This window comes from Maniola jurtina, chromosome Z (genome assembly GCF_905333055.1).
Source record: "Maniola jurtina chromosome Z, ilManJurt1.1, whole genome shotgun sequence".
Taxonomy (NCBI): domain Eukaryota; kingdom Metazoa; phylum Arthropoda; class Insecta; order Lepidoptera; family Nymphalidae; genus Maniola; species Maniola jurtina.
In genome coordinates this window covers 13,385,244-13,404,636 of record NC_060058.1, presented here as the reverse complement: position 1 = coordinate 13,404,636, position 19,393 = coordinate 13,385,244, and the positions used below count along the sequence as shown (strand labels likewise).

The window sequence follows — 19,393 nt, the reverse complement described above, 5'->3', positions numbered from 1 at the left end:
TAACTCTTGTTTTTCTCTTCGAAGGAGCTTTTCTTGGAGAAGTAGGCGGTGGGATTTTAATTCTATTTTGCGAGGGGGTGGATGATGAAGATATTGATGATAGTGATGATGACTAAAGATCAAGATTGGAAATGGGCTACGTCAAAAGACTCACCCCGTTGCTGTTTTATTACGAAGCTACGGAGGTCTAACATGTTATTGGTCAAAATTGATTCTAAAATAGTTAATTGATATTGAATTATATTTGAAAAAATAGAGTAGTTAATTGATGAATAAATAATTGATTAATCATTAAGTTATTATAACATCCAATGAGTTTATTTGAAATGTGGACGTATCGCAGGATGCTTCACATAAGCTGGACGGCTAAGGTGTCTAACGCTGAGGTTCTTGCCAGGATGCAGAAGAAGACCGAGTTAGTTAATCAACCAACTTAAACAAATTAACCATCAAGCAGCGTAAGGTCTCGTACCTGGGCCATATTTTGCGACACGATAGGTACCGCCTGCTGCAGATAATTATGATGGGAAAAATTGCTGGAAAAAGAGGGGTGGGAAGAAGGAAGAAGTCATGGCTACGTAACATAAGGGAGTGGACTGGCATAAAAACAGTAGGAGAACTATTCCGGCTAGCCATGGACAAGGAGAAGTTTAAAAAACTGACTGCTGACCTTCAGTAATAGAGAGGCACATAAAGAAAAAGAAGAGTTTATTTTAGAAATGCTCTTTTGCTTCCTTGCAGCTAACATAGCTTTAAGCCATCTCTTTTTAGTACACTACAGTGAATAAATCCATCCCTCTCTCATTTTTGTTTCTTCAAGACCTCTGTAAAGCACGCGCTGTGGATTGAGCATCCAATATTAGTATAGTGTGGCTATCGCCTCTAGCTTGTTAATTGAGTTGATAATAAAATAATAGCTGGTATAGCTTAAAGAGTACCGAGGTAGGAACCTCTTCTTTCAGTTGTCACGTGGCTATCGCCGATCAATATAAACGCGCTTGCGTCACATAATGTATTCACGTTTTGCACATAAATTTTAAGATTATGTAAATGGTGTTTGTTACGTAAGTTCCATAAAATAATAATTATTATTATTATTTATTGTGAGTGTGACCCAAGATAAAATACAGAGAATAAGTTTTTAGCTTTGATAACTAACTAGTTAGTTTGTTAGATATGATATTATTTTGATTACATTTTAAATAGATAGAAATTTCAATAGTGAATTGATTTTAGCGGATTTCCTTGTATCTAGAGTTGGATTCATTTGGAAATCTATTATAAATTCATAGAATCTGTGTTGAGAATGATTGATGAGACATGAGGATAGCAACATTAAAATAAAATATTTTTGCATTTTTCACCACGGAGATCTTATTCGTCTGTGAGCAATTATAGCTTATGGTCTGTCTGTGGTTGTGGTTCCTGTTGTACTTGTTCGTGTGAGGAAGGTTCGTGGTTCAGTAACAGTAATTTAATAGTTTCTTTTGGATTACAAAACTTCCGTATAAGCGTGGGTATAATAATAGAAAATAGACTATCTTATGTGCTAAATTAATCAACTTCGACATCTAAAACTAGTGTATTTCGTAGGTGTTCTTCATCACGTGTCACCAACTTGCGGAGGTTGTCCATGTTTTTTTTTCAAAATGATTGAATTCACGATAAAAACATTGGATTCAAAGGATCACCGCTTTTCCGTGGATGATGAGGTAAGTGTAAATGTGAGAGTTTTATAAAATGTGCTCTAGCAATGGTATGCGTAATGCCATCTATGTATCTATGTATTACCTACCTACTTATATATAATAGACAATGCGATAGTGCTTTTCATGAAAATATTGTAAAGTAGGTAGATGAAACGCTATTTCGTTTACATTATAATATATAAACGCTATTAAACAAATGACCAAAGCATAATCAAGGCAAAATATATCACAGTTTCGTATCAAATGTTTCTGGATGTAAATGACGGTACCCTCCTAATCAAGATACTAAAAATATACATTACATGCAAAATGCGTTTTTATGCATTTTTTGACGGCCATTTTAAAATTATGTTACACCTATTCTAATTATCTTTTTTCTTTGCATCAAATGCCATTTAAAGTTATCAGAAAGGTTATAAAGTATAAAAGGCTCTACCACTGTCAACCAAATACATGATTATTGACATATGCACTGGTTTTCTGAAACCAATTAGCTTTAGTTGCCAAGCAATATTATACCATCACACCACATGCAACCACTGGAGCGACTGTATCAACAGTGGTGTCCATTTATCCAAAAGGTTATTTTCTTAACAAATTTTAAAAGCTAATGAAAAGCTTGTGGCTAGATAGTTTTAAATACTAAACAACTGCTTGTGGCCAACTAGATCCTTCGATAAATATGTAGTTAAGCTCTACCTAAGAGCTCATAATCCACTGCTAAATAACCTAACCACTAAAACAATGATGTAGTCTAAATTGTTTGTAATTGAGAGTAATCCTCCTCCACGGCTGGTCACTGAGGAGGAGTACGACCAACCCCTCCAGTTATACGTAGTGAAATAAAGATAAATGCCTCCCAAACAAATACAAACTTATTAAGAACTATCTCTAAAAATTTGTACCTACAATGTACTTGCTTATACCTGTAAAAAGATAACTGGAGGAGGCCTATACCCAAGAGGTATATATACTAAGATTTACTAACATACTAAACTTACACAATTCCACACTCACAAACACTTGCATTCACAGGCACATAAGTATACATTCAGATATGAATACACACACACACACACATACACACACACACACACACACACACACACACGCGCACACACACACTCATACACATACAAACACACACACACACACACACACACACACACACACACACACACACACACACACACACACACTTCATACACTATCCTATACTAAATAAAAAGACTAACATAAATATTAATAATTGATATAAGATATGAAATGTATAAGTATAACTTTAAAAATATGTAAATAACTATTGAGATAATGTAAGGAATAAATAAAGGATTTGAAATTGAAATTGAGAGTACAACTGCTTTAGCAATATATTTTAAGCTTTGCATTAATATGTTTTCTGTGTTAGATAGATAGATTTTAACATAAATAAAATATTGAGTATCATTATCAACATACAGAGCCTCGATAGCTCAATGGTTGAGGAGCAGACTGAATTCCAAAAGGTGTGCCCCACCCGTTGCACTACTGTTGTACCCACTCCTGGCACAAGCTTTACGTTTAATTGGAGGGGAAAGGGGAGTATTAGTCATGATTAGCATGACTAATATTCTTTTAAAAAAAAAACATGTACATGTATGTTACAATAATTGATACTCAAATTGAGTTAATCCTGCTAGCTTTGTGTAGTCTGTAAACAACTCCGTCTTTACTTCGGTAAAAACTTAAAATTATAGTAAGCATTAGGTACTTTTAAAAGTAAACATATAATGTCAGCGTGTTAAAACATGGCTGATGCCTGCAAATTTGTCAGTTTAGATTTAGGTTTTTAAAAGCCATTCAAGGTAAAAACAAGTCCTATATGAAGTTAGCTATCATACAGGATTGAAGCTATCTCTATGATAAATTTGATCAAATAGGTTACAGACAGATATTAAGTACAGATTAATATAAATATAATAATATATAAACAATGATTAAAAAAATCTTTCATAACTTAGAAACTTAGGGGACTACATAAATGCAACTGCATAAGGCGAAAGTTAAGTAGTAAATGCTAATGCGAAATATAATACTATAATAATATGTACTAATAATGTACTAATATGTAACATGCTATATTATACTAGGTGATACCAGTGACTTTGTGTAGATTTGCCATTTAGGCTTTTAACCCCCAACCCAAAAAGAGGGGTGTTATAAGTTTGACATGTGCATATCTGTGTATCCGTCTGTGGCTCCTAAACTAATGAACCGATTTTAATTTTTTTTTTGTTTGAAAAGTGGCTTGATCGAAAGTGTTGTTAGCTATAATCCAAGAAAATCGGTTTAGCCATTTGAAAGTTATCAGCTCTTTTCTAGTAACTCTAACCTTCACTTGTCGGGGGTGTTATAAATTTTTAATTTACACTTGTTAATAATCCTGTGGGATTAAGATTTTCTAAGACAAAAAATACCTAGCTCACAATCAGTCTTTAACTATAACTATTCAAAAACACATTATTAAACAATCAATTCTAAATCTCATTCATCAACTAAACATTTCATTGTTATTATTAACAACAAAACTTTAAATGATATTATTTATTTTATTGAGATGCTAAATTCTAAAGTATTTCAATGCTTAATAACATCATTTATTTATGTACGTCTATCTGATTTATAGAGCTTACAGTCTCGGTATTATATTAGTTAATTAGTTGGTTCACTGATTAGTTAGTGATTTCTATAAATTTATCATACAAAGATTGTAGAACAAATAAGTTTATTGTTTTAACAGATTACTGTACAGCAGCTTAAGGAAAAAGTATTAGACCAGATGGGCGTTGAAATTGGACTTCAGCGTCTCATATTTTGTGGAAGGGTCCTTCAAGATGAAAAAAAATTAGCTGACTATGGTACAGTATATAAAACTAGTGTACTTGGTTTTTGTATGTCTATAACATACATACAATATACATAGGTACAGCTGCAAAGTTTTCATTTACCAGCAATTGTGATGAATCAATGAAGGAAAAGTAAATTTTGCAATACTTGTACGGATTCTTCTTAATAATATGTTATGTAGACCTTTTTTTTTGTCTGCGGAAGATAAAAGTCAGTCATCTTTGACTATGTTTTTCGCCTTTACTATTAATCCATCATTTGTGTTATGCGATGGAGTTCTTAAGTGATCAATTTTTGCCCTCCGTGGACAATAGCCTGTAGTCTCCGCAGACCCTAAGGCCTCATTCGCACGAGAGCTTTTTTAACGACCGTTAAAAACGTTCAAATAGAACAAATGCATTCCCGAGCATCTGTTCACACGTCAACGCTTTTTTAACGCGTATTTTGTAATTTCAGCGCAACGCCTGGTTTTAACGCAACACTTTTTTAACGCTCGTGCGAATTAGGCCTTATTGTGACATGTCGAGACTACCACTGATTCGAAAGGAATATTCTAGATTTTACTTTAATTACTTTTCTATCTCTATATTCTAGAAGAGCCTGCAAGAATTTCCAGTGTATTACTGTGCTCCATTTACTATACTGTTTTAATGTTGTAGGTGTACACGGCAAAGTTATTCATATGGTGCAAAGGGCGCCTCCATATGTGGAGGCTCAGATGTCTGCCATGCGGGACAGAGAACGAGATAACTCATACACAAGTCACGGTTCCACTATTACTTCAGAACCGATAAACTTGCCATCTCTAAATATAAATAACATGTCTCGGCAACAGCTCAGAAGGCTTGTGGTAAGTATGGTTCAGCCGTTTGAAAGTTATCAGCTCTTTTCTAGTCATTACTGTAACCTTCACTTGTCGGGGGTGTTATAAATTTTTATAAGTATGGATGATAATAGTTAATTTTCCCACAGGCATTGGCAGCCACCGCCCATGGAATAGAGATTGAGGAGCAGCCTGGGCCCAACCTCTCACCCACAGCATCCCGCTTGGAGTTTCTTCGCGTTGTGATTGCGGAGATAAGAACGCACATATCTGCTTTAAGAATTATCCAACGTGATGTAAGATTATATGAATTATTAAACAAAGGGTTGAGAAGTGTCATTAAAAGGGCACATAAACAGAACACATCATCTTGGGGTTTAAATAGATTAAATACCTAAATACTTTTTTTTTTAAATATTTTTTGTATATAATTCAGCATAAACTTATAATTATGGATTATTTTTTAATTTTAATGAGTCGATAACTAAATTTTTAATTTTATTGTTATATAAAAAACCAACCGACAGCACTTTTTGACCATGGTATTATGTGTGGTTGAAAAGTATATTTAAAAATCTTTAACATTATCGCAAGTACTTTGTACTTGATTGTTGAAGTTCTGTCCTCACTCACCTAAGAACTTCATGTCTTAAACTTTAAACGAGCTATTCTTATAAATATAGATGATGCCTGCAACTTGTGTAATTAGGTTTTCTAAAAATCCTGTGGGAACTCTTTAATTTTCAAGGATAAAAGTAGCCTATGTCCATGTCCGGGATGTAAGCTATGTACCTAATTTTACCAAAATCGGTTAAACTGTTGGACAGTGAAAAGCTAGCAGACAAACAGACACACTTTCACATTTATAATATTGATTATGGATATGGATATGATTGGTTCCACCGAAATGGCTCTAACGATTTAAATGAAACTTCGTGTTTACTTTACAAGTTTGTCTGGATAGATTCCCTGAGATCCCATGGAGAGAACTATTTTTGTTTAAGCGGAACCGTCTGATGGTATACCATTTCGGAAAAAAATATTGAAAACGGTGCAGATTTAACGGAGTTATTTAGTACGTACGTATACTAAAAAAAATATGTGCTGTATTTAACTGAAAAATATAAAAGAATTTTCCTTATTTTCATATAATTTTTTTGACTTTGATTTTTGAATTATTATGGATAACTTCAAAGGAAGATCTCGCGGATAAATGTATATTGCATATTTGTTTATGGTTATTATACTGTTGTGCCTATAGGAAGCACGTACTTATCCACCCGACGAACCACTGGAGTCAACGAGCACTGGAGCGTGTAGTTCCATGGCGCAAGAGGTGATGTGTCACATCCAACATCATAGACCGCTTCTCTTTCAGGTTGATCATAGTCGCGATCTATTTGGTTAAGATTGGTTGATTTTTCGCTCAATCAGTACTTTGCAACATAAAAGTGCGCATGTTTATAGTGTATTCAGGATGCAAAATCAGAGATCGGAACAATATCCGCCAGCATTTTTCTCCCTGGGAAATGCTTTTACCTACCCCCCCTGGAGCCTACCTAGGTGTTGAATTCGGGCGGGCATGTGGGTGGTGACACCTACACATTCTATACTTGGTCCATTTAACGAGCATTATTGATTTCAGTCTTGATGACGTATATCGGCTATTTAGGTCATCAGGTTTCAGCTTAAAATCTTACCAAATATTAAATAGTAAATCAAAATTAAAACTGAATTTCACTGAATAATAATAATAAGTTACGTGTATTATTTTGCGTCGTATCCATCATTGCTAAAGATCGTAACCCTTCCCATTAATCATGATACTGGTAGGTTTTCCGGAAAGGATATACTTATTAGGTGCATATACGCTATCCGTTACGTTTTCCGGGATAAAAAGTAGCCTATGTGCTAATCCAGGATATTATCTATCTCCATTCCAAATTTCAGCCAAATCCGTTCAGTACTTTTTGCGTGAAGGAGTGACAAACATACGCTTTTAAAGTGACATTAAATTTTTGGTAACGCTTTAAAAATTTTGGAAAAAAATTAATTGCTCTTGTAATTTGGTAGCCAGAGCCTCAATAGAAGGTTTGTAGTGCTGATACATTATCTAGTAATGACACAACATCGTTTGTTTTATTGTTTTTTATCTCATTTTTTTTTTAATTAGTCTAATTGTAAGAGAATCTGGTATTTTGTAAAAAAACCAAAAAATATTCATAACTCTTAGGGCAATTTAAATATGGCCATGCTGTAGAAATTTTTTTGCTGGAAATGACCTCCTCTATCTCCCTATTTCGTTTGATCCACGACTTTTTGACCACTTGATTATTGTATTTCAGATTTCATTAGTTATAAATAATCACGCGCCTTTAGTTGCAAGTATTTCATATTTGTAACATATCGTTTAGCGTTGGAAAGTATCTATCATACATAATATTGTTTTCGTAAATATTATCAACCAATCTTTATCATTTAGATTGTGGGGCGCATGGCTTTAGAGTACGCAGTAGCACGTACAAAGAATAAACGTCGGTATATACTCGTGAGAGGTGTTATTCTGGATCCACACATGCCGCCGGGTTCGGTCAGCATTCAACCCGGCGGTACAAGGTCCATACCTCTAATTTTTAATTACCGTAAAAAATCTGCTTCATCGAATGAATTGATATACTTAACACGTTTATGCAGTTTCAAAAAAAATATCCGGTTGCACACTCAAAACATATTTTTCACACATTTTTTCAAACACATTTTTTTCCTATATTCACCCTTAAAATTTTATGGTAGTTAAAAAATAGTAGTGTACAGAAAAAAAAAATTCAAAGGTTCCATTAGTGGAAATTTTATTCGCAAATGTTAGCATACCATTATTTTATATATACTGACCTTTATTCAGAAAGGATCATCCATTAATTACGTAGTTTTTTGACCACTCCATTCGCTTGGAGTTTTACGTCATATTTTTATTATGTTGCAATCCATATTTGCTAATAGTAACCTGATGTGCATAGCTTTCTAGTTCCTTTCTCCCATCTCAATTGGTCAATACGTCACTGAAATTGGCTCATCCATACTAAATATTATAAATGCAAAAGTGTGTCTGTCCGTTTTTCATTGTTCATGCATTATATCGATTTTGGCGAATTTTGGCACATGAATAGCTTGCATCCCGCGGATGGACTGACACTCTTTTGTTTCCCGAAAAATCAACGAGATCTCCTGAAAAATAATAATTGAATTGAATTTTAAATTCAATATTTGGTTCCGGATTCTACACATTTTCAGACCTGTAACGTCTCATTACGTCTATGACCTAAAGTCCCGTGACGTAAGGACGGACATTCGACAGCAGATTGACATTAATTAGGGTTTTCCAGTGGTGGATACACTTCATGATTCAAAAGTACTTGTAAAAATTTAATTGAATAAAAATATTTTGAATTTGAATTTAGTTCCACTTACTTGTACTCGTAAATTTACGTAAATTGTAACTTGTCACATCCGGACGTATTAACTTACACAGTTCACCCTGTCTTTAATAAATGTCATATTATCATTATTTTTTCAAGTGAGTGATGTGTTTCATGGATGATTCTTAAATATTATTCGTGCCTTCACAGAGCTAATAAATAATCTAACTATTGTTACTAATTAATTATTAATTAGTAATAATACAAGTTACAGTCTATTTTGACGTTCACAAACTTAAATTTTTTACTTGCACTTTAGATATGAGGAACTGTAAACATTTTGAATGTTGATTTATGTTCATTTTTTACCTAGCATTGGTACACAGTCTCAAAAATTCTTACTATATTTTAGATAGTTTCAGTAAAATATCGGTACAATTATTTATTAGCCATGTGACGTCACATAATTTTCAGCTACTTCAACTTAACACACTGAGGGCTGATTTTTTATTCGTCAAATAACTTTTATCTGAGGAATAAATTTGAGGTTTGACATATTTTCTATAAGAAATTTGTTGAAACGTCTTTATTCCTTACATAAAATTTATTTGACGACTGAGAAATCGGCCCTAAATGCCCTTGGAACATTGTATCGAGAGTGCGATATTTGCAATTAACTCGCGGGTGTATGTGGACAATAAAGTTTACTATGGCCTTCGTTAGTAAGATGCTCTAAAAATGTTTATCCAAACATCTAAATTAGATTGAGATAAAAGAGATAATTTTTTGGAATCATCACATCAATATTTACCGAATTTGTGAAGTTTTTCATTGGTCTGTTGAGTATCTAACTTCAGTGTATTGAGGTCAAAGATACTAGTTTATTGCACGAAAATCTAAGTAACTCAGCTACATTGACGGCTCTAAAATAAGTTTACTTTTTCGGTCAAAAAAGCTCTAAGAAATTATATATAGATTAATATATATAATATATATATATAATCTATCTATAATTATCTAAAAAATTATAGATAGATTATACTTATTTGAGCCTTGTCATTTTACAGCTTGGCGTGTAAACTAATCAGCATCATTTGTACCTAAATAGCCTGCTGGGTCTGATAACAATACATATAATTAGTATGGTAGATTAACTTGAGCATTCGATTTAATTTTCTATTCTATTCTAATAACCGATAGGAATCAAAAGCAGTTAATTGGTCTCATTCTTTACATACGATGGCTTATGAATAGGGGTCTTGAAAGGCATGGTACAAAGAAGGTGAATGCAATATGAATTGCGAAATATAACAATCATATGGGATCATACGGTTATGGAATATTTTACTTAGAACGCTTGGGTGAAGTATCAGATATTGGAATGAATTGGGTTGTTAATTTACAGGTCTAAAATTAGTGCTGTCTTTGTCTATCTATGTGGAAAAAGAGGCACTACTATTAGATCTATCAGTTTAGCGGATTGTGTACAAATTAAAACCTAATTAGCATGGTACTTTTTAAGGGCGCGCTCTCATTTAAACCAAAAAATGCAAGTTTTCGAGCTCCAAATTAACCATCATAGGAAAGACTTCCACATAATTGAATACATGTTTAAAATAAATCAATCTTTCGTATTGACAGTTAATGTAACATTTTTGCGAAAATTATTTTATTTATTTTGTAGTGATCAATCTCCCGCGCCTAGTTTTAATGAAAACAGTAACAGACTCAACTTTGAAGCCCTAAATCTGTCCTTAGAAATCATCTGATTTACTCGAAAAAAATTACTATTAATACTAATTTTATTAATACTAATTTTTGCAAATTATATGGCAAGTTTGACACGATTTTTTGTATGGAATAAAGCATAACTTCATTTAAAAATTTATGTGAAAATAAACTATGTTCTTTAACGAATCTATTTATGTAGTTTTGGTAACAATACATTAATGTTATCTAACATAAAAATAATAATAAACATCACTCCAAATTGCAATAAGTAGCCACGCAATAAACAAAATAGTCTTTTTGAATATGATACATTAAATGTCAATACGAAAAATTGGTTTATTTTAAACATGTATTCAATTATGTGAAAGATTTTCCTATTGTGGTGGCACTTGAAATCTAAAAATTTTTGATTTTTTTGAGAGCGCGGCCTTAAAGTACAAAGTCATATGTAAATAACAATAAATAATTGCTATATTACTCATTGTATTGAGATTTGGAACTTGTGGATAGATTTGTGTGAAACTTAAATATTTTTTGGCATACTTGAATTTACAAATTTGTAGCAAACTTTGCACTAAAGTCACTAAATACGATATTTAATAATAATTTCTTATTACAAATTCAAAAGTATATTTTGTTGGGCTTCTGTATGTAATGACTAATTTTATTTTTATAGCTCGATCATGAAATCGAAGGTGGCAGGCGAGGCAGAGGCCGCAGGTAAGTTTTTTTTTTGAAAAATAAGATTCAGTCCTTAATGCAAAGCAGTAATGTGGACTTACACTCTATCCTCGTAGAGAACTTAATTTCATAGGGCTCTCTCTATTACGCAATCCCATACAAATGACAAAGTCAGAATAGTCAGTGGGCGTTAGCACTTTTGAGTGAGCAACCTGTGGGAATTGGGGCTGGTTACAGAGGTGTGTAATGAGAAGACCTCCAGTACTTCACTAAGTATATTGAGTTATGGCATCAAGACAATAACTATCATGCAACTAACAAAAACATAAATCTTTATGTTTTGTTAAACGACAGACCTATCACAAACGAAACCATGTTTTCCTTGTTACTCTATTAGGAACCTAGGTTTTTAAAAAAATATTCGAGGTAACATCGAAGTTTTGAGTGAAGACAGCAGGTGGTGCAAAACCTTCCCTGTTAACAGTAGATTATGTTAATACTGGACTGTTTTTCACAGGATTCGCTCGATGCGTCCCGGCTACCATACCCCGCCACGCGACTTCGGTCAGATCGTTGAACAAGTGCACGAGTTGGAAGCCGAATTCGGGGTTTTCAGGGAATTCTACATCAACACCTTACGTGACGCCAGCGATCCGGAGGTAAATATACCGTTGTTTTAAATTTATTGACAGGCCATGTGTGTGAGTGGGTATTTGAACGTGTATTTGTGTTTCCTGCCGGGAATCGAACCCGGGACTCCCCACAAGTTACAGCGCTTGCCACTGCGCCAGAGGTCGTCAAAATTCAGTACAGAGATTGTGAAGTTCTGATAATGATTGTAACTCGTTTCGTTTTTACAGGTCCATCTCTCCGAACACGTTTTGCAATATAGGCAGCGAATGGCGGACATATGCGCCGGTTTGTACCACTCATTCTCGCACGCTTATCACGTAATAAGCGACATCGGACTCCTCATGAACCACGGCAACACGCGGCTCACCTCTGAAGCGTTGATGCGCCATCCTTTGCCGGTACATGTAAGTTTTTACGTTCTTCGTTCCCACAAGTAGGGATTCGTATTTCTCATGACCAACTAAAACTCGCCGCTCACATTTGATGCGCTATCCTTTGCCGGTAGGTACATATGAATAAGTCCATAGAAAAATATGAATTTATACTTGAGTAGGTTTGTTTTTTTTTTTTTATTCACTATAGGCAAGCGCTTGACCACAATCACACCTGATGGAAAGTGATGATGGGGTCTAAGATGGGACGCGCTTACCTAGAAGGTGCCTATTCACTCTTGTTTTAAAGATACCCGGATTGTAATTGGTAGGAAACACAGATCGCGGGAGAGTATTCCAAACCTTAGCCATGCGTATGAGGAATGAAGTCGCAAAACGTTTCGTGCGTGTAGATGGAATGTCGACGACATAAGGATGGAAACTCGCCCGACGTCTTGCGGTTCGGTGGTAAAATGGTGAAGGGGGGACAAGATCGAAAAGTTCCTGTGCACACTCTCCGAAATATATCCTATAAAACACCGATAAGCCGGCGACCTTACGGCGGTGATCGAGACTTTGAAGTTTCGCCATCAAAGGAGAGTCTTCGCCTATAAGTCTCCTAGCTCGACGAGCTGCTAGTTGGTACTTAGCAGAGCCATCATAGAGGTGACTGCAGTACTCCATGCACGACCTGACTTGTGCTTGATACAAAGTAATCAGTTGGCGCGGCGTGAAGTACTGCTTGACCTTGTTAAGAATGCCTAGTTTTTTTGCGGCAGTCTTGGCTTTGGCTTCTATGGATCTTCCGAAGTTAATGTTAGCCGAGACGTCGAGACCTAGGAGATCAATGTGATCAGTGATATTAATAGATATATTCCGGAAAGTGGGAGTCAAGGTAAAAGGACTCCGTTTTGCTGTGAGTAAACACGCCTGCGTTTTAGTAGCGTTAAACTCTACCAAATTGGCATCTCCCCAATCTGAAACGTATTTCAGGGTAGAGTTTAACCGCAGTACCATTGCCTCCCTGAGTTCATTGATCTCCGAACTACTAGCGCGTGGGCTGGATATGTATCTCTCCATTACTGTGCTGTCGTCTGCGTACCCAACGATTCCGGGTCGTAGCAGATCGTTTATATGCAGCAGAAAGAGAGTAGCGGAGAGAACAGACCCCTGAGGAACACCGGCATTGGTAACCATGAGTTCAGACGAGCAGCCATCAATGACTACTCGGAAGGATCTTTCGCTCAGGAAGTCAGATATCCAGTCGCACAAGCTCGATGGAAGACCGTATGCCGGAAGTTTGCTAAGAAGGCCGTCATGCCAGACCCGGTCAAAAGCCTTAGAAATATCTAGAGAGACAGCTAGTGCTTCTCCATGCTTCTCTATAGCCTCACCCCAGACATGGGTGGCATACGCTAGAAGATCTCCGGCAGACCGCTTCTGGCGAAACCCATATTGGCGGTCTGAGAGAAGGTCGTTGATCTCCAGGTATGCTAGGAGCTTCTTATTTACTATGCGCTCCATGCTCTTACAGAGTATGGAAGTGATGGCAATAGGTCGATAATTAGCCGGGTCAGCACGACTGCCTTTTTTTGGCACAGGTTGTACGTTAGAGATCTTCCAGGATTTGGGAACTCGAGCTTTGCATAGTGAGAGACGATACAGGCGTGTCAGTACAGGAGACAATTCTGGGGCACAGTTCCGCAGGACAATTGCTGGAATCCCATCAGGACCGCTGATGCGCACCTCCACCATTGTGGAGTCGCAAATTGGGATGTTAGGTTGAAATTGTTGGTTGGTTAGGGTATTGAAATTGTTTAATCTAAAATAAAAATAATATTGTCTGCAACAGCAAACATTCTCCGCAGGCTCACATAAACGTGGTGCAAACGGTACCTACACGACGCTCGGTAAATGTCACTGCGCCCGGTAACGGGTCGGGCCAAGCGCAGCCCACTGAAGCTCAAGAGGCCCAGACCAGCGCCGGACTAGCCGGTAGGCACACTACCCAACCGACTGTCAATATAAACATTCAGCCTGATCCTGTCACATATCAAGTAGAGATTGAAACCGCGGTACCTATACCGATCAACATCGAAAATGTTTTTATGAACGGTACTAATACTAATCAGGGCGAACCAAATCCCAATAATCAAAACCAAAACAACCAAAGCCAGCCACAGCATAACCAGAACGATGCTGCTCAACCCAATCAGGATGGACCAAACGATCGCCGTCAAATCATGTTCGGTAAGATATTTGCTCAGGCAACCCGGTGATGCAGTTCTAATATCGATATGATAAATGCCAAAACACTTGTCGCCCGCCACCAAAGCCCATAGCACGCCTAGGTGTTTAATAAAAAAAAGTTTAGCCTCATAGCCTAACGGTATGGGGAGGATTGAAATCTGAAAGCTCACAGGTTCAATACCACAACCATTGCACTTTTGTCTTACTAGTACCTCGACTTCGCGTGGACTACACAAATTGTTAACCCCTGGTTAAACCCCTGGGGTTGAATTTTCAAAAATCTTTCTTAGCGGATGTCTATATCTTAATAGCTACCCTCAGCCCGAGCTGTACGTTGATATTTAGATTTTCCTTTTTATTCAGTTAGGGAAAGAGGAAACCCTAGGATTTAATGCTACTTAACACGCGCAAGGGGCATGGGCTAAGGTGGCGGTACAAGTGCGTTCGGTACATGAATAAGTAATAAGTAATCACTAACATGAGGATTCTTTTTAGGACTCTCGGATCAGGGCATATAACACTTGTGTATTTTTTTACTCAGCAACCATCTATTCGATGTTTATCTTTCTATACATACATATATAAAAAACTATCATATACCTGCAACTTTTGTCTTTAAATTTTATCAATTTTATGTCAGCCCTAGCACAGACTACGGTCTATTTGGGCTGCAAATTACAAACGCCAGTCTCAGTTTTTATCCACATTTTACACCACAAAGTGTGGTGTAAAATGTTCACTTTTCACTAAGTCTGTACATAAATAAATAAAAAAACTTTGTCTGTGTGAACTAAACAAATTTGAAACCCCTATTTTACCCCCTTAGTGGTTGGATTTTCAACAACCCTTTCTTTTATATATTGAGATAATGTTGGATGTTCGCTCGTAACCTGTGCGTTCGCGCAGCGTTCATCTGGTTGAGTTGAAACCTAGTACAGTAATTATTGGCACTTGCGTGAAAGTGACATGTTACCAACAGCGCACAATCGCGTTAGCTGTTCAATCAAAAGATGCATTGCAATTCGCAACGCATATCTGGCATATATCTTAGAATAAAAACAATATCCAATAACTATCTTATAGACAATCAAACCTTTATATATTTATATTTAAAAGAAAATGGGGATATTGAGGAATTGTGTAAAATGATGAGGCAGGTATCTTTTTGAAAACATAAAGTCTATTAAATATTTGAAAATCGTGACACGGGAATCTAAAAAGAATCCTGCTTTATTTTCTGTAGGTAACTAAATGAAATTGTGATCTATATCGCAACTATATATCAAAATGTATTTTGCTTGATTACCTTTAATGCATGCTTGTTTTGTGTTACCCGTTTTATGTTACATGTTTCATCCTAAAGCTGTATCCAGCTTGTAATAAAGTAGTGTATAAAAGTATATAGTTGTTACAATTCATTTACACATGAATTTTACTTGTGATCGCGTCGTATACACGGACGTAAGTGTGCGTGGCTGTCGGACCAATCAATCGCGAGGAAGGAATTTACTCTTATACCGATACGATTCAAAATTCAAAATTCAAAATATTTTTATTCAATTAGACTTTTACAAGTTCTTTTGAATCGTCAAAAGCATCTACCACTGGTTCGGAATGCCTTTCCTACCGAGAAGAACCAGCAAGAAACTCGGCGGTTGCTCTTTTCAAAGATTTAAACACAAGCAAGCCACGCACACTCGTGAAATGCAACAACTGTACCCACTTGCAGATATCCAGTGTGATAAGGCTTTAAACGCATAATCCATCACACTTTGAACTCTCCTCTTCGAACAGCAATACAACTTGCCGAAATGCTCAAAGGTTTACTAAAAAGAGAGTTGAAAATATGAATAACTATAACATATAAAAGTTTGTCTGGTTGTATTGGTGACTGAAGCTTTTTATTGTATTGAAATGGTGTAGATATGTTGCATCTCTTTAGTTACAGCTACACTGCGTGGGGCAATGGATTGTTGTGTTACTGTGCGCATTTTCTGTTGTAGAGTTTGAGAATATTATAAGGGGACTGAGACAGGCTGGCAGCCTCGAGGGAGTGGAGGTCGTGATGAGTATGGAGGAGATCCCACAGGGCAATGGGGGTGCCAATAACAACAACTCGGCAGCTGAGGGCTCTGAGCCGACCGAGGGCGGAGGTAATAATCAGCCTCGATCATTATCTGGACCGCAAAGTTAGTATTTTTTGTTTCATGCGTTGCAAATCTTAAGCCGGGTGCGCTGCGCCATGTAATCGTGTTATGCTATGCTGTTTTGTTCGCTGTTTTGTTTGTTGAGTTAAAAAGGTAACTTTACAGCGTTCGCCTGGAGATAGGGAAGGGGGGGGGGGGGGGGGGCGGGAAGGGGGTAATGTCCTTTATTTCGTATTTCTACTCGCCAAAGCCACATCTCGTCTAATATGGCAATATCTGGCAAATCCGGCGATTTTAATGTTAAACACTCACAGTTCGCTTTAGTAAAAATATATAGTTAAAATATTTTGTTTGTAACATGGCGCATCAGACCCGGCTTTATAGTTTGAAAATATTTCCTATAAATTCATTATGCTTCAAAAATATTTGTTCTTTGCAGACTAACATGTGGGTTCATTCTCACGTATTTACTCACGAATTCATCTCCATGATCATTTATGCTTATTAAATTGCAATTTGAAAAGTGATTACTGAAAAGTGATTTTTAAGGCTGTCGAAAGGAAATATTTTTTAAGAAGAAACTGATATAATTTATTGATTTATATTGATTTGTTTGCAAATGTAAACTACTGTGATCAAATTTTGAATAGAATAATTTAGATAATTGCATGTAAAAAAATAATTTTAAAGTTATTTTGTTTATGCAATACTAATGTCTTCCTTGCTATATTTTAATAATAATAGGATATAAGAATACTTAATATATTAAAGAGAAATAGACTCTAATAAATATTTTATGAGCGATATTTTTTGTAAAAAATAATAATTGCAAATTCAAACAATAATATGAAACGATTTTGTAAAATGATGTGATCAAATTATTATTTTGAATTATTTTAAATAAAATTAAATCTTTGTTTCGCTTAAATGTCTTTAATTATCCTACAAAATATTTATTTTTGCTTTTGCATTTCCTTTCCATTACTGTGCTGATCGCACACTGTCGCTAGAGGCGCAAAACGTCAACGTACGTTTAAATTTCAGAAATAAATGCCGCAGTTGCCAACATCATCCGCATTATAATTGAATTTACAACGAGAAATTGCCGCTCATGCGCCTATGCGACAGTGCATGATCAGTTACAAACCGTATGATTGTAATGTGCGTTGAAATTTTTCAGTGTACCTGGCCCAGACTGCTGACATATTACACAACATTGTGGCTTCAGTGTTCCGTCAGGGTCTAGTCCCAGGAATGGAAGGGGTGGTGCACACTCAAGTGCAACAGGTCCAGGGTCAAAGTCAGACCCAAGGCCAAAGACAAGGCCAAGGCCAAAGCCAAGCCCAGGCCCAGACCCAGTCCCAGGCTGAAAATCAGCCTCAGGCTCAAAACCAATCCCAGGCCCCAAATCAGACTCCGACCCAGGAACAATCTCAAGAGAATCAGCCCAATACCGAGCAAAACGCAAACGCGAATTCGGCAAGCGCCAACCAACCAAGGCAACGTATGTATAGCCAGAATTTAAGGCTCTCACTAAGAAAAATTTACACAAACCATATGGCTTCGTCAATTTTTTTTACAAAAATGTGTATTAGCCATGTATTAGTCGTACGTAAGTAATTAGCAAGGGACTAATTAGAAAAAAAAGCCTTTGAAATTAATGAGCATTTATTATTGGCAATCATAATTCATCGACGTTGGATGCGTAAAAGAGTATTGACGGATCTCTTGAGATAGGCACGTTAAAGTTTTCAAAATGATACACGATACGATGTTGCTTTTATGTTTATATAATCTAGCAATTTTAGGTGTAATTTGAGTAGTAAATATGTGCGTACAGACACATCGAATTTTTAAATAAAATGTCCCTTAGTATTTTTTTTAATATATAGGTAGGTATATATTATAATTTTTTTTGTTATGTAAACCAAGTTTGAATTTACTTTATTTTTCACTAATATAACGGTTTCGACGTTTGTTAGCGGTAAGAACATATTGAAGGACGCACATTTTGCGTCACTATTTCTTACATCGGTGTTCACCTGTTTATTCACATATTTGAACTAAAGAAAAAAAGCTTCTTATTAAAATAGTGTTTGTTCCTAATCAGAAAACTAGACCTTATAAATGCACCTAAAGGCAAAGTTAATATTTGGACTTCGTCTGTGTTGATGTTAGCTGGCGGGCGTGCTCTGCCTTTGTGGAGTGTTTTTTTTGTTAAAACTGACTGGAAAGCGCTCTAAGGGGGTGCCGTGCGTGTGTCGGCGAGTGCCGGCACAGACGGGGTCATACTTGTATAGTTTCCCTAACTTGTTACAAATAACTACAAACTTGACATTGGCTAATCTTTGTAAAGCCAGACGAGAGAGAAAAAAAAAGTTAATATTTTTATAGATGGTTTATTTTCTTAGATAAAGTATCGTTTTTTGAAGATACGTCGTCACGGACAAAATATAGTAGGTAGGTAGTAATCGAGGCTGAGAGGATTGGTTTGACGACTTTTTGACGCCTGTAACTCATCTTGTAGTTATTCATCAAAGTTAAATTTACGTCTAAAGCTACTGGATTATTGCATATGCATGCGTGTTTCGGGCGTAGAATACATGTGCTTGCATGTCGGGCTCTATTCCTTGATGAATCCGTCAATCTATACTTTCTGTTTTACGAGCTTCAATGCCATTTGATGTTTTATGTTAGGCTAGGGACAAATCTGGCTTAAATTCAGTGCGGTAATTCCGCTTCTGAT

The 19,393-nt window shown here is 36.1% G+C and overlaps 1 protein-coding gene across 11 annotated transcripts in view; it reads left to right on the top strand.

The window, feature by feature from the left end:
- The first annotated feature begins 960 nt into the window (after positions 1 to 960).
- LOC123880542 (large proline-rich protein BAG6-like) overlaps positions 961 to 19,393 on the top strand; it is a 33,634-nt gene continuing 15,201 nt past the window's right edge. For 2 of the 11 annotated variants that reach the window (XM_045928704.1, XM_045928713.1), the window contains exons 1-12: positions 1,255 to 1,513; positions 1,594 to 1,712; positions 4,489 to 4,606; positions 5,255 to 5,445; positions 5,568 to 5,714; positions 6,680 to 6,796; positions 11,242 to 11,285; positions 11,764 to 11,905; positions 12,107 to 12,283; positions 14,119 to 14,500; positions 16,504 to 16,689; positions 17,828 to 18,151. In XM_045928704.1, coding sequence (XP_045784660.1) covers positions 1,650 to 1,712; positions 4,489 to 4,606; positions 5,255 to 5,445; positions 5,568 to 5,714; positions 6,680 to 6,796; positions 11,242 to 11,285; positions 11,764 to 11,905; positions 12,107 to 12,283; positions 14,119 to 14,500; positions 16,504 to 16,689; positions 17,828 to 18,151 — 1,891 coding nt within the window. In that variant the 5' untranslated portion in view covers positions 1,255 to 1,513; positions 1,594 to 1,649. Of the gene's footprint in view, positions 1,065 to 1,253; positions 1,518 to 1,593; positions 1,713 to 4,488; positions 4,607 to 5,254; positions 5,446 to 5,567; positions 5,715 to 6,679; positions 6,797 to 11,241; positions 11,286 to 11,763; positions 11,906 to 12,106; positions 12,284 to 14,118; positions 14,501 to 16,503; positions 16,690 to 17,827; positions 18,152 to 19,393 lie in introns of those variants that run through there. The other 9 variants (XM_045928708.1, XM_045928709.1, XM_045928705.1 and 6 more) reach the window with 9 other exon arrangements.